This window comes from Aquarana catesbeiana, linkage group LG01 (genome assembly GCF_042186555.1).
Source record: "Aquarana catesbeiana isolate 2022-GZ linkage group LG01, ASM4218655v1, whole genome shotgun sequence".
Classification (NCBI taxonomy): Eukaryota; Metazoa; Chordata; class Amphibia; order Anura; family Ranidae; genus Aquarana; species Aquarana catesbeiana.
The window spans coordinates 683,147,636-683,162,838 of record NC_133324.1 but is presented as its reverse complement, the minus strand read 5'-3'; the positions used below and the strand labels follow the sequence as shown (position 1 = coordinate 683,162,838).

The 15,203-nt window shown below is 39.2% G+C and overlaps 1 protein-coding gene across 3 annotated transcripts in view; it reads right to left on the bottom strand.

Annotated features, from left to right (window-relative positions):
• Window positions 1–15,203, bottom strand: part of SYNPO2 (synaptopodin 2) — a 324,557-nt gene that overhangs the window by 45,971 nt on the left and 263,383 nt on the right. Inside the window, exon 4 of one of the 3 annotated variants that reach the window (XM_073603239.1) lies at window positions 11,154–13,561. In XM_073603239.1, coding sequence (XP_073459340.1) covers window positions 11,154–13,561 — 2,408 coding nt within the window. Of the gene's footprint in view, window positions 1–11,149; window positions 13,562–15,203 lie in introns of all 3 variants that reach the window. The other 2 variants (XM_073603247.1, XM_073603256.1) reach the window with 2 other exon arrangements.

Below are 15,203 nucleotides of genomic sequence, written 5' to 3'. Positions count from 1 at the left end.
GCGACTGCACTTCCAAGTGCACTTTCAGTGCACTTTCAAGTGCACTTGTAGTGCACTTGTAGTGTAAAGTGTATTTGTCTTTCGTAAATAACCCCCATTGCACTTTTTTTTTCAGCACACACTGCAACTCAGAAATCTAACAGGTTCCTCCATACACACTAAACAGTGCATCTCCTCTGTCACCTGTTTGACTCTGACAGACAGCACCAGTGGCTGTCAGAATAATTGAACAGTGATTGAATGCAGCCACTGTTTGGCTGACAATTTTCTGCCTGGCTCCTTTGAGGCAGGCGGGAAGGTGTAGACAGGGCAACCTACAACTCAAAATACAGCTGGTTTCTGATGAAATTCATTCTGTGTATGGCCACCTTAAGACTAGCCTTGGTCATTTATCATGTGTTTAAACTGGGCAGCTCCAATTTCGGTTGTTCACCATGCAAGAGACAGGGAAAAAAACACTTGTTTCACCCATCTACATGAACAGTGTGGATGAAGGAATCTCCAGTGTATTCAGACAGTCGCAGATGCCAGTCCTGTTTGGCCAATAATTTTCCACCTAACTCATTCAATGTTTAAGTTGACCTTTGTCAAGCCTGGTGGTGCTTGCACCCTTGGCGGGGCCTCCTACTGCTCAAATTTCACCATTATTGTATTCAGCATTAATCAGACAAAATTCTAGCTTTAGATCTACAACAGAAATTAGCATGTGGGCAGGTTTAAACAGTTAGGTGCTGTCCTGGCCAGGAGGGTAGGAGTTAATGTCATGCCCGGTCTCTCTTGGTCTTTTTGGCGGGTTCTGCTCTGGATCCAGCCCACTTTGTCCTGTGAGATATAAATTAGGTCAATGGTCCAGCTCAAAGAGAGAGAATGAGTGAGTTCCTTCCTTCCCCCGAGCAGAGCATTGGGAGAGAGTTGAGCGCAGCTATGGGTTGTGAGACCCATAAGGGATTAAGACGGAGGATGAAACCCAGAGGAGCAGGAGAATGTCATTCACCACTGCCTACATGTATTGACATGTAACTTGTGGTTTGCCCTGAAGACACCAGTACTGGACAATGCCTCTGAAGGACTGTAATTGCTGAACTACACCTTAGAAGGTATTCTGGGGCAGAACTCAGTCTGTAGTTAAAGTTAGGGAATTAGGAACATATAATGCTTTGCCTGTTGGACTATGAAAAGTCTACTTTGTGACCTTATTAAGTAAAATGCTAAAAGTTGTTACTGCCTGGTCTGAAGTTACTAGAGAGGTATAACTGGCACATATAGAGTTCAACTAGTGGATCTTAACACATTGGGGTATAAAGATATTCGTAAAGAATGGAGTAATGAGAAGTCACACGTGGTTGCCAAGAGTAACAGAAGTGTAATAAGCAGCCTGTTGATAGCGTGTACCTGTTATAGGTGGCACAGCCTCTAGCAGCGAGGGAGATGTTGTCGGCACTCCTTCCACCAGCGGTCTGTCTCTCATAACAACAGGAGCGTATTCCACCACAGAGGTTCCCTATCCTGTACAGAGGTATAGAGGTTCAAGAGTTAAATTAAGTGCATGTGAGGATCCCACGCAGAGTGCACGGCAGGTCCCACTCCATTACTGGGAAGTAGTATTGGAAAACGCTAGACGCCAGGTAGATGTGGACATATAGCCCAAGGTGGATGTGGACATTGGCTCAGCGTGTCCCTCCTAAATGCAGAATACACAGAAGGTGTGCATTGACACAAGGAACCAAGAGTTAACCGGAGAACAGTTGCGATGTCAGTGTGCATGGTGTACGTTCATCTCTAAGAGTGGATGCCCACCTTAAGGTTGAGTATTCCCTCACGGCAGGGGGAATGGGGAATGGGGAAGCATGAAGGACGTGACAAACAACCTATCTACCCTTGTAGGCCCCACCTTTCCATACATCCGGCCTACAAGTACAAAGAGAACCAAAAGAAAATCTCACATGAATGTATTTTTATAACTGAATCCAAATATGCTATTTTCTCCTTTTCCAATGTTTATTCCCATTTAAAGCAGAAGTTTACTCTCTCAATCAACATTGACTTTTTTTTTAATCCTTATGCAGCTAGCGTTAGTAAATAGATAGGAAAATATATCATATTTAATTGTTTTAAGCTTTTTTTTTTTTTTTAACATTTCCTCAGTTACTTCCTGGTTTCCAGGTCTAGGCAAATGATGTCATACATCCCAGGAGTCTTCAGGAGAGGAGGAGGGGTTTTCTCAGCTAAGCACACCTTCCTGCCTGCATGCCTGAGCTACGGGCAGATGGATTCCAGGAAGTAAATGCTAGTTAAGTCATTTGCCCTTACTCAAGATGGCCACGACCATAAATGCTAGGGGGCGTTTTTCAAAGTGATTTCTCAGTAAAATAAAGCATGGAGACGTGGAGGGATGTTTGAGTTTGCTTTGAATACTAAAAATTAATAAAAGCGGTTTTGGTTTTTGGTGCTCTGATGCAGTGTTGTCTGCTGTAATGTGAATTTACTCAATGGCATTCCATAATAATTTGTGTACAGTTTATATTCATGTTTGCTTATGCTAGTGACTTCATGTGTAATTTAAAAGACAGCCCCACCCAAAACTTGTAAGCTACTTTTGGGTGGGCATGTTTAGCCACTGAGAGATCTCCTCTGGGATGACAGAGGATGAGTTACATCTCAATGATTTGTGTCCGCTGCATCTTCCACAAGGTTGATATCAAAGGTGTTACTTTGCTGCAGCTGTTTATACACTCCCCTTTGTAGATGACTGATCAGGGGAACTTGACACCAATAGCTCGCTTTATGATGGCCATAGCAGATGGGCAGAACTGGCAATTCTTTTCATTGGTGTCCCTAAGAGAGGTTAAAAGTCAGCTTGAGATTTACCTTTCCAGTAATTACACTACATTGAAATATAAGGGTTTTTTTTGAGCTGGCCACAAACCATTGTGCTTATATAATAATACTATGTAAAAAAAAACAACTGAACAATAACCAATAAATCTGTTTTTCATTTATGTGTGCATGGTATAAAAGTTGATTAATTAAGTTTAGGATACTGCACGCTACTAGTCTTTACTTATGTTTTAAAAAATAAGCGCAATACATTGTGGCCTTGCTCTGCACTGATAAATTAGATTTGCAATGCATACTTTGTCAATGTCTGTCTAATCTCTGGATGGTTGGCACAGTTTTTTATGACATTGAAGTATAATACCCACAGACAGACTTCAATTTTGCATCCTCTTTAGGCCACATTTACAGTGTCCTGCTTAACCATAAAATCCAAACTGAGTCCTTGTTCAATAATTATATAAAATATAACCACATTAAGGGGGATTTCTTTACAGATGACTAATGTAAAATGATACTACAATTTTAATTGTCTGTTTCTTTTCTGGCCATTACTGTTCATTTCCTGATGATAACTTAAAAATGTTTGTCTTTTAGGCTGGGTCCACACCATTGCTAATTGGATGCGGTTTCACCTCATCCAATTTGCAATATCTGGAGATTTTGACCGGCTCTCTATGGAGCTGTTCACATATCTCCAGTGCGAATTTGCACAGGAGCCTTGTGCATCTTTTAGTTCATTTCAGGTCTGAATTTAGCCAAAAATTTGGCTGAAATCGGACCTGAAATGGTGAACCAGGACGCACCGGACCCCTGCTGGGAGCCGCATGCGGCGATGGTGTGAACCCAGCCTTAAAGAAGGGCATGTTAAAAATGGTCTAATCTGGATTTTGCTAAGTAAGCTATCATCCTCATTATTTTGTTTTTTATATCTTTAACTTGCTGATCACACTAAATTCCAATGAGCTGTAGATATAATATTTTTTTTTATATATAAAAGGTTCCCTGCAGCCTGACAGTTATTTCAAGTGTTACTCCATAAAAAATAAAAAAAAAGATTGCGAAAGGCTAGTATATAGTGCATTTTATGTTGCGTTTTGTAGAGTTAATTTAGGTACATATAATTTATGGGAGTAGGTATTAGAGGACGAAGCCAAGTGTTATACATGTTGATTTTACCAGCCCACTGGCTTGCCACCTTGATCCACTCCTGTGCCTCCCTAAGCAGTATGTGCCGTAGCAGCTTACATAGAGGGAGGGGAAAATGAAACCTATGGTGTCTGCTGTATAAGTTATGTTACCTTGCTGACCCAATCCACTGCTGATTATTGATATTTAAAACCACCATCCTCAGGAAAACTCATAAAGGGGTAACTTTGAGAATGTATTTAGAACCAGGACAATCTGTGTCACGGTTTATTCGTTTTTTTTTTCATTCAGCATTAAGCTGTACAATTTTAAGGCTATCTTTTATACTAGTAAATCTTCCTACTGGATTAATTAAAGAATTAACAATGACAGTATGGAATTTAGAATCTTTTCTACAGTCCTGCTATTACTGATATTACTCTATTGTATTCACTCGAACTGGGTCTGGAAATTCCAGCATAATTTATTTATTTAGGAGTAGACCCCTTTACCCCTGCCAAGTAGGGGCAAGGATAATATATAACCTGCATCAATGAAGGAAATTGAGTAAATAAGTTAAATATAAAATGTGAATGCCTGCATTAGGTTCATTGCATCTGCTGCCTAATAACCTGGTGCATGGCAGCACCTGGCCTGTTTTTGGAGTTGGGCATCCATTTTATTTTGAACCTGGCTCCTGGCAGCACCTGACCCGTGTTATTAACTAGGGTATTCATTTTATTTAAACCTCTTCTCTTGAAACAATTGTTAGGTGCTGACAGGTATCAGCACAGCTGAGGACCCACATGCTCCTATATCTCCAGCCACGGGTGTCCCAACTAGAGTTGCCACCTCATCCCTTTAAACCTGAACACCTTTGAATTACACAGGTTCTGATGCTAATTAAATGCAGATAAGGCACCAAGTGAGTTTAATTACCACCTCAATCAGCCACAGAACCTGTGTAATTAATATGTGTTCAGGTTTAAAGGGATGAGGTGGCAACCATAGTTCCAACCTGTGTGCCTGGCATGCTAAGATGGTCCTAATGGGGAGAGACCCAATGCTTTTTTTTTAAATATCTATCTATCTATCTATCTATCTATCTATCTATCTATCTATATATATAGATATATATATATATATAAAAAAAAATAAAACAGTTTTAAGTGATGTACTGATGGAGCAGTGGATACAAACCCAAAATTTAGTTCACAGGAGTGCAGCAGGCATATTGTGGGCACTCGTTTTTCGAGTATTCCCAAAAAAGACTCTATTTTATTATTTACAAAAAAAATCGATAGCACAATATATATTGTGAGAGTGCGAGGCCCTGTCGCTGTGAAAATGGTAGATAAAATGACACAGGATTCTCAAAGGTGCAGTGTGAGAAGCTCTAACATGTTTTTTGTGAGTAGACAAAACAGTGTTAAGTTTTCTCTAGGTTTGATAGTCCTGGGTCAGAGGCTATAGTTTGAAAGTTCTAAAGTGTCTTGGATGTGTCTTGGATGGGACGGACCCTTCAATCCTATGTCTGGAATTTGAGAGACACCTGCAGCCTATGTGAGTGCACAGGTGTGCAGGGTCATTATTAACCAAGTTTGAGAGTAGCTCAGAGCAGGTTACATTGTTGTGAACTTATTAATTTAAAATTAGACATTTAAATTTTACAGAAATACAAATATACATAAATAGGACAAATATATGCAAACAGCCAATTGTTTTTTATGGTACGTTGTCAATTGCTGACATCCCTTTTGTCTCTATTTGGTGGTTCACTGACCTTTAACAAGCATATGCATATCAGTTGTCTGGACAACCAATAAAACATCTGTTGTATGTGACTTAGGCCCCTTTCACACATGGTCCACCGTTTGTCAGTTTTTCATCCATCCATTGGCGGATGAAAAACAGATGAAAAACGACATCAATGCAACTCTATGGAAAAACGGATGTTCATCTATTTGCATCTGTTTACATCCATTTCTGTCAACATCCGTTTTTTGGAACGCATCAAAGCCCTATTTTTCTTCCGTTAAGAAATGGATTAAATGAAAAATGGATGTAAACGGACAAGCAGCCTGTTTTTGCATGAACCTGGATTTAAGTGGTTAAAGATTCTAGCTGGTGGATGTAAAAAACTGATGTAACAACGGATGTAAACTTCATCCGTGTTTTCTTTAAAAAATCGTGACTGAACTGATGAAACGAATGGTCCGCATGTATGAAAGGGGCCTTAATGGGGTGGATTTACTAAAGGCTAACAGACTGTGCACACTGCAAGTGCAATTGCCCCAGAGCTTAGTAAGTGAAGGGAAGCTCACCTGATTTCCATCATCCAATCACGTGCAAGCAGAAATGCAGCTTTTTAATTTTCTTTGCATACAAATGGGTATTCTTTACAAAGTGAAACTTCATTTCATTTACTAAGCCCTGGAGCAACTGCAGAGTGCACAGTCTTTTTGCCTTTGGTAAATCCACCTCGTTGAGTGGTAAAGGAAACACAAGTATGACATCTTGAAGCTTACATCTTCAAAAACAAGTTATTTAGTGCTGGCCGGTTCCCATTAACATCAATTTTCTCCATCCACTATTATGGAATTTTAGTATTCCAAAGTGCTTTGGGGATTTTCATTAAGGATCTGAGCTTCAGTTTTTCAGCTACAAAGTACCGATTGATGTACAGTTTATTAATACATTGGCAACATAGTCACAAAAAAATAGTTCTAAATACAGAATTCCCTTAAAGTGATTAAACTACATGATTAGTCATGCACTGAAATAAAAGGTAGGAGACAGAAAAAGAAGACAGAAATATTCTTTTTTTTAATCTTAAAGTGAAAAATACAGCAAATCAACAGTGGAAAAATGAAAATGTGCAGAAGACGTTGAGATCATTCAGAATTTGCCTATAGTGTGTACAAGAATGTAACCAGTGCATGAGGCGATAAAATCTAAGACTTGTAAAGAAATAAACTGAGAGATTACTTATGAAAGGTCTATTCACATTTGTGCATGGACAATAATGCACGCTCTTTTCGCGTGCTGAGATGCACCGCAATAAAGCAGCCTATTTAAAGAATGAATCATTTACCTGTACTATTATTGCTAACGCTAATTCTGAGCGACACCACAATGCAATGTACATTTACTCCATGCATTGCAGTTACCACAATGTGAAAACAGCCTATAGGTTTGACAGGCCTGTAATTTGCCTTTTTGTTTTCAGCCAGTCAGGATTAAGGTGTAAAAACCTTTTACGGAGTTATCACATCCATTACTCTGGTTTTACAGTAAAAACATAGGTTTTCTCTTCTGCCACCTCCTGGCAATTTTTATTTTTACCCAAATTACCCAAAATAATTGATAATGGGAAGAGTAGTAAATCTGCAATCAGTTTTAAACCTACTTAAAGGTGTTAGTACATCATGGTAAGGACCCCTTGCTAAATCGCCAAAGGCTGAAAGTGCAGAGAGTTAGCTTACAGCCTTGGTTAATCAGGCCATTAGTTTCCAGTTACTTGAAAGCCACCTCTTATATGTGTAATTTAAAAACGTGCTATCTAAGTACAGCACACATACTTTCATTAATTAGTGTGTGATGAAATTAGATAGCTTATCTAACCATCCAACTGGCTTCAAAAGGGCATGCTTACTTGCTAGTATTGCTAGATTTGCCCCGAGGACAGCGATCTGCAATCTTCAAACTAGGAAAGTTTTCTACTGGGGTTGGTAAGTCTATTGTCCTCTATTACTTTCCATCTTTCTCAAGTGGCTAAGAAGTGGACCCTAGCAATTACTGCAAGTAGGTGTGAAAATTACCATAATAAAAGGCATATTAATTTTGTTGGACAACTTGATTAATTAACTGAATATTTAAATTATGAATTGATCAAAGCATCCTAGACAACATATACCAGAGGAAAACCACGAGTTCTGATGGGTCATGCACATCCCAATGTGATGCGGTGAATAGGCAATGATTCATAAAGCAACATGTTTAAGGGTCTTATTTTAGTACTTGATAATATCTGTACTTATGTAGCCACAGCACAAAACTGGTATGTGGTTTCATTTTTGCAATCCAATAAAATCTGATAGGTGCTATGTGTGCAGATTATATTCTGGGCTACAGAAGAATAAACTTGCAATGCATTTATTTTTTTCTAATACTTATACTTATTTCAAGCTGAAATTGTGCTCTTTTTCTCATTTATCTACCTGTAATCCTAAACACTAAACACCCCCACATGTTATAATAAAGTGATTGATTTCTGCTTGAAAAAGACTCACTTCTTCCCTAAGGGAAAATGCTGTCCAGAGCTCTGTGCTGCCAGAGGTGACTATAAGCCACATCCTCAGCACAAGTATTCTTACACAGACTTAAGCCTAGTAGTTTTTTTTTCTATCAACCCAACGGGCTGAACGGAAAAAAACTGACAACTCCAGAGGGGCCGCTGTACTAACCATGTGATGTTAGTACAGCAACCTCACCTGCTGTGCTATTGCCCCCCTCCCCCTAATTGGCTGAAAACGCTGATTGGGAGCCAATCGGCAAACCTTTTTCAGTCATGCCCCATGTACAGAAGGCGGCCACAGTACACACGGGTGATTGAGGGCTCGTTTCTATTGAACCGACCGTTGCTGCCTGACATTTGGCCCATGTGTACTAGGCTTTTTTTTTTGCCAAAAGAGGGGGTGTTAGACCAGGTCTATTACTGAGTGCTGATTACTAAGTGCAATTGGTTTGACCCTAATGTCTATTGGACTGTAGTCATATTTAGACACCCTCCATAATGCTGTAACATACTATTTTGGGTGTTTTGGGTGATGTTTGTTCTTTTAAAAAGTAACATTACATTTATTTTTCTGATTTTATCTCTTCTTACTGTATTCTTCAGTTTCAAAACTAACAGGTTACATTCTTGTAAGTAGGGCAGCATTTCTGATTACAGACAGATTACAGAAGTGGATGGCAGAATTAAAAAAAAAGTGACATAAAGATAATGACAAAAGCTGAGAAATAAAAGGTATATGAAAGCAGCAAAAATGCCAGAGACTCAAAAACATACACTACTAATATCTCAGGCTTGAAGTTTGCAGAACTGCAAAGCATCTTCTGCTATGAGGGTGTATACAAAATCTGTCTTCCTAGTTTATAGGCTCAATAAAATAAATTTTTTTAAATGTTCCTTGTACAATTCACATGAAAAAAAGTAGGTAAGCGTACATGATGGATCTTTATGGTAGAAAAACCCATATTTCATAAAACTACCCCAGCATTTATGTATTGTAAGACATCCATTTTGTGTGCTATGTCTAAGCTAAAGCAACTCTGTTGTTAAAATAAAAAAAAAAATGAAAACAGACTGTCTGTAGAGTAATATTTACAAGTCCCGGCATTGGTGGCATTGCTTTCCTACACAGCTACACCAGCTAAAAAAATCTCCATCGGCTGGCATTTCTGGCTAATTAGGATACCTGCGTCCCCTGCTGCACATTGTGGTTTCCCTGTTGGCCACTTCATTACTACAGCTCTGCAGGAACGCAGTGGTGAGCTAGGGGCCAGTGGGAGGAACCAAAGCACACAGTGGGGGACGCAGATATCTGACACACCAGGAAGTGTTGGATGCTGGCGTTTTGTTTTTTTTTGGTCACTGTAGCTTTGCATGTGAACGAAGATTGGAGTACTATTGAGACTAGTAAGTATTAATACTCTTCTGTTGGCTGTTTTTTTACGTTTTTTACAGAGTTGCTTTAAAAAGGTAATCTGTCACCAGGATAAAGCAAGCATAGATTTTGATGTTTTATAACCAAAAATAAATGCTTTTTGTATTTTATAATGTAATGCAATCCTGTGTTACAGTAAACAGTACTGTAAAATGTACGGACTTAACCTGATCACAGCGATCGGGTGGCCTGTGCATGAAACAAAGTTTCTATTTTTGTAAGTGGCTTTGACCAGTCTTCTAAATGCATATATACAGGAAAAATCCTTCCCATTATTTCATAAAATTACAATTAATTATTATAGTGCTTATCGCTGGTGTAGGGTATAATAATAATAAAAAAAAAATAGGGAAAAGGTTTAATTGCATTTCACAGATGTAACACTATAAAACCTCTCTAAAAAAAACCTCCAAAAAACTACCAGTCAATGACACCATTTATGTCAGATCCCAAATCATCCTTTGTCACTAGAACCCCACACAAGTGTCTTAGTGACAGCAGATGTCTACTTATTATATACATGACTCATACACCTCATACCATAAGTAGTTTCAGTTCATGATAGATAAATAAAACATTTACTCAGCACCCACTAGCATACACATCGCTTATAAATTGCCTTGATTATATTTCTGTTGTACAGCTACACTTTCATTTAGGGAACCTTTAATGTTTATTATAAGCTACAAACCTTTGAAAACACCTGTTTTAAAGAATTTTAATAAATTCTAATACAGTTCTATGTTGTAAACAGCAGCCAAAAAAGGTGTGGGTGTGAAAAGTCTACTATGTGTCTATGTGAGCTGTTTTCACTGAATATTAATTTAGAATGTAATGATCAATATATTATCTAAGAAGTGACCCAACACTTGTCCTTCCCTATTTTTCTTATTACATACTTTGTATACAACACCTTTCAATTATTTAAAAATAAATAGGTCAAAACTCATTCTTTGGTTACAGTCAAATTGCCCACACAAAACACCTATCTACATTATCAACCTTCTTTTTAGTTATGGACCATCTTACACTGCTCTCTACTGCAGTTGCAAAATTTGAAAGAAAAAAAAAATAATAAATAGATTAAAAACAAAAATACTGGGGAACTGGGTCAATTAAGGTATGTATGTACAGTAGCATTGTTTGTAGTGAGTAAGATTCTAATATATTATAAAGCATAAACGGTACAGTCCTGCTTACTTAATAGTATACAACTGTAGGCATCCGTTTGGGGCATCTAGTATTGGTAATTACTGCAATGAAGTTCTAATGATAGGTAAACCAGTGTGCAATTTATTTTAAAAGAGTTGAGTGATTTGGACCCAGATTAAAGGATGCTACAATGTAATGGTATTAAGTAAACCCAGAACAAACAGTATATCAGGTCGCCCACCACTGCAAACTATTCTATTCCTTTACAGCTGAAAACATATTTCCAAAATAAAACTATTCTTCACCAACTTCTGGTTTCCACACCTGGGCTGTCACACCAGCTTTCTTTGCAGAAAATTTAGGCCTCGGAGGAGCGATCAGTTGTGCGATCGGTGATTCTTGTCTAGGCTGCATTGGATAGCTGATTCTGTGGGTTTCACTGGATGGGGTTAAAGCAATGGACTGGTAGGAAGGTTGTGTATTGTAGACTGGCTGAGAATTTTCAGGTGGTGGTACGAAATTACTACTAGGAGCAGTATTCACTGGCTTATTGAACTTTGCTTGCTTCGTAGAAGAACTAAAGTCTGACTTAGTGTTTTTCTTAGGAGCTTCAGTATCAGAGGCAGTGTCAGATGGTGGTTGAAAAGTGAACAAGGACGAATTAAGCTGATATGGTTGATGTTTCATGACCTGAAGAGCGCTGAGTGTTTTGGTGGGCTTTTTCTTGGCAGCTGAAGATCCCGTTTTAGAAACAGATTTGTTTGCGGCAGTGGGATAAAGTGGTGACTGGATTGGATTATATGCTAAAGGAGGAGGTGCTCGAACATTGGATGAATATTTCCAAGATGGTGGTAAAGATGGAGTAGGAGAGAGTGGTCGAGCTGCTTTTTCTTGCACTGTAGTTGAATCCACTACAAATTTTTCCATTCGGGACTGTCTCCTTGCAAATAACTCGGCTCCTTTACCTCTCAAGGCTGGCATTTCATAAGCTGTTCCAACAGCAGATGTCCCTGATGGAGTAGTAGGAGGTGTTTTTGGTGTATACAGTTGATTTACTACTGGAACTGTTGCGTGAGGGCCTCTTGAGGGGCCTGATAAATTAAGAGAGGTCGGGGGATTGTAAGAATTATATTTTGCTTGTGCCACATTAGCTTCCACAGGGGCTGCACTTTGAGGAGAATTTTGACTTGAAACCACTTGTCTTGCTGGAGCAGCGGTTGGTGGTGACCATACTGGAGCAGCAGCTTGAGCGTTGTAAGAATTATAGTTTGGTTGTACAGCATAAGCTTCAACAGGGGATGCACTTTGAGGAGGATTTTGACTTGAAAACACTTGTGGTGCTGGAGCAGCGGTTGGTGGTGCCCATACTGGAGCAACAGTTGGAGGGTTGTAAGAATTATATTTTGGTTGTACAGCATTAGCTTCAACAGGGGATGCCCTCTGAGGAGGATTTTGAATTGAAAACACTTGTGGTGCTGGAGCACCAGTTGGAGGTGCCCATACTGGTGAAGTTGGCATTGCTGTAGGGGACTTAACTGAAGGTTTTGGGGCAACAGGCGGAGGAGTTTTTTGCTTGCCAGCATGGATGTGCATAAAGTTACATGCCTCTGCTCCTAGACTAAGGTAATCTTCTTCAGGTCCAGACTCATTACCAGTGTTACGTTTGCCTTCTCTGGTCTGAACAAGAGAAAGAAGCTCAGGATTTGGATTTATTTTAGGCTGTTCTTTAAAAGTGAACATAGGTTTTGTGCTCCTTCGTTTTGCTTCCTGTAAAATTCCTGTTTTGTTGGCTGGAACTGAGATTCGTTCATCTCTAGAAGCTATTTGTTCTGTTGAAAATGATGGAGCCCACACAGCTGCTTGGGCTTTGGCAGACACTGGTGAAGACACTTGAAACCTTGGCTCAGGAGGTGGAGTAACTGATGAGTAAGGGGGTGGTGCAGGCACATCTGACATTGGACTTGCTATATTTCTAGTAGGAGAAAATGGTATTGCGGCCCTATTCTGTAATCCCCCAAAAGGTTTTGGGGTTCTGTTAGATGGAGGCTGAAATGAAGGGATTGACTCATGTGCTCCAACAAAACCATTCTGAACTCTTGTTTGGCTATTGCTGACCTCAATATAACTTTTACTCACGCAGCTCTGCATTTTTATGCTCTGCTGTTGCTGTGTCTGCAGTGAAATAGTATTATTTACATTCTCTATGACAGACACCTTTTCTTCCATACTATGTTTCCGGAGTTCTTCTTGCTCTGCTGAAATCTGATCCATCCTCTGCTTCCTTCTTGCAAACATAAGGACCCCTTTACCTTTGGTCTCTGGAAGCTCCTCCATTGCGTCACCACTATTAAGTTTCTTTTCAACCTCTACAAGTCCAGTATCCCAGTCAAATGTTACAATTTGTGTGTTGTTTTCAGGGTCTGAAAAAAAATCGTCATCTAGATCTGACTCACTTGCCCCATAAAATGTAACATTGAAAGTATTCTCTTTATTCTCTTCGTCCTCGTTATCGTCTTCGCTGTCCACCTGCCTTTCTAATTCACCAGTACCGTAGCTTGTCAAAGTAAATTTCCTGGCCCTTTGGCGACGCTTCTTAAACATCAACACCCCCTTGGAATTGGGGTTTGGGGCAGCTGTCAGCAGCAAGGCAATACTTTTACATTTAGACTTGGCTTCTTTAACTTGCTTTTCGGAGAGGCTTTCACTGCGCCTAAGCTCTAAAAATAGATTTGGAGAGAAAAACAACGATTAAGACTTTTGCCATACATTATGTTTTGCATCATTTGAATAAATAACTCACATAATGAAAATACCTTTAGCTATAAGCTGTTTGTAACCCAAATGACAGAATTAAATTAGGAAATGGTGGATATTATAGATACAGGGTGGAACTGGGAACATTTTGTTTGCGGGACAAATAGAATCAATTAAGAAGAAGAATTAAGAAAGTGTACAATGCAAAGTGCACACCGGTGTTGCAGTACTTGGTGAGCAAGGTAAAAGGTGGTTGTTAGAAAAAAGGATATAGTTTATATATCCAACTTCTTATTTCTTTTAGCAGCAGCCCTCTATTTCGGCTCTTGAAATTCATTCACATGACATCTCAGAGCTGCAACAGAAGAATTACATCTGTTTGAAGCTGTGCTCACAGGTCTGGGGATCAAGCAACTATATAATGGTCACCATGTGTCACTGACTGTAGGTCCAGCTCTGATCAATATCTTAATTGTGAAGTATCTGCACTAAGGGTTACTAGCACAAAAACACTTACTGATACTGGTCCAGGGGCCAGTACTACCCTGTCCCCAGATCCTCCATCCAAAACCTTTTCAATTGTTTTATTTTTTCTCCTTATCTAATTTTTTTCACCAGCATTGTCTGCCTACCCCTTCCACTGCATGAACATTTATGCTCAGGAGATGAAAACATGTAAGTTCGTCAAACAATTGTTTAAAAAAAATACTTTCTGGAGAAGCACATCTTATATCTATGGCCATATTTACATTTGGAGAACTGCATTAAATATATATTTGCACTATTGTCCTGAGCACTTAATGTAAATTATTCCACATTAATGGCATAGTTATTGGTAAGGAGGTGTACATTTTGCCTTTGAAGTTTTAGGGCTGATATACACTTTTGTGCTGTGGTACATTGCAGTAGCACACACGCTAATGCAATGCACATTAGTGTACTTTACATGCATTAGTGTGTTATGGTGGCCATTCATTTTCAATAAGACAGCTATTTATTATATTGGTTGTTGTGGTCACACAAGTGTCTGAAACTTATCATGAAAATTCAAATTTGTCTACTATTTTCCAAGGCAGGTTTTAATCCAACATTGGGGAATTCTGGGTTAATATGGACCTTTCCTAAAGTCACCCTTTAAACTTTACAGGACAATTGATCATCCAGTCATTTTGCAGCTGGTTTAGGGGACAGTTTAAAGTATGTGGGTCACCAGCAGACAAGCTTGGAATAGTTTGCTAGTCTGTCAAATTAAGGTAATCTCATCCTTTTGGTACCAGACAATGGGCCTCGTAATCATTTTCTTGGTGTTACTGGAGTATTTATAGTTCGATGGGAGTAGCTAGAGAGAGAAGCAGGTTGTGAGATGTTGTGAGGCATTCTCCCCAGAACGGCCCTTCTCTGCAAATTGGGCATCATGTCTTACTGTGCCACAGCAAGTTGGAACCCATTATGGGCAAAAAGCATAACAGAAAGGTATATACAGCCGGAGCAGCAGAATGGATATTATTTTGAAATGGGAGCCTGTCACAACACCTGTTCCATGGTGAACACTCCAACCTGATATAAAGGAACATATTTTGTGTGGAAATGTTATTCAAGTCACTT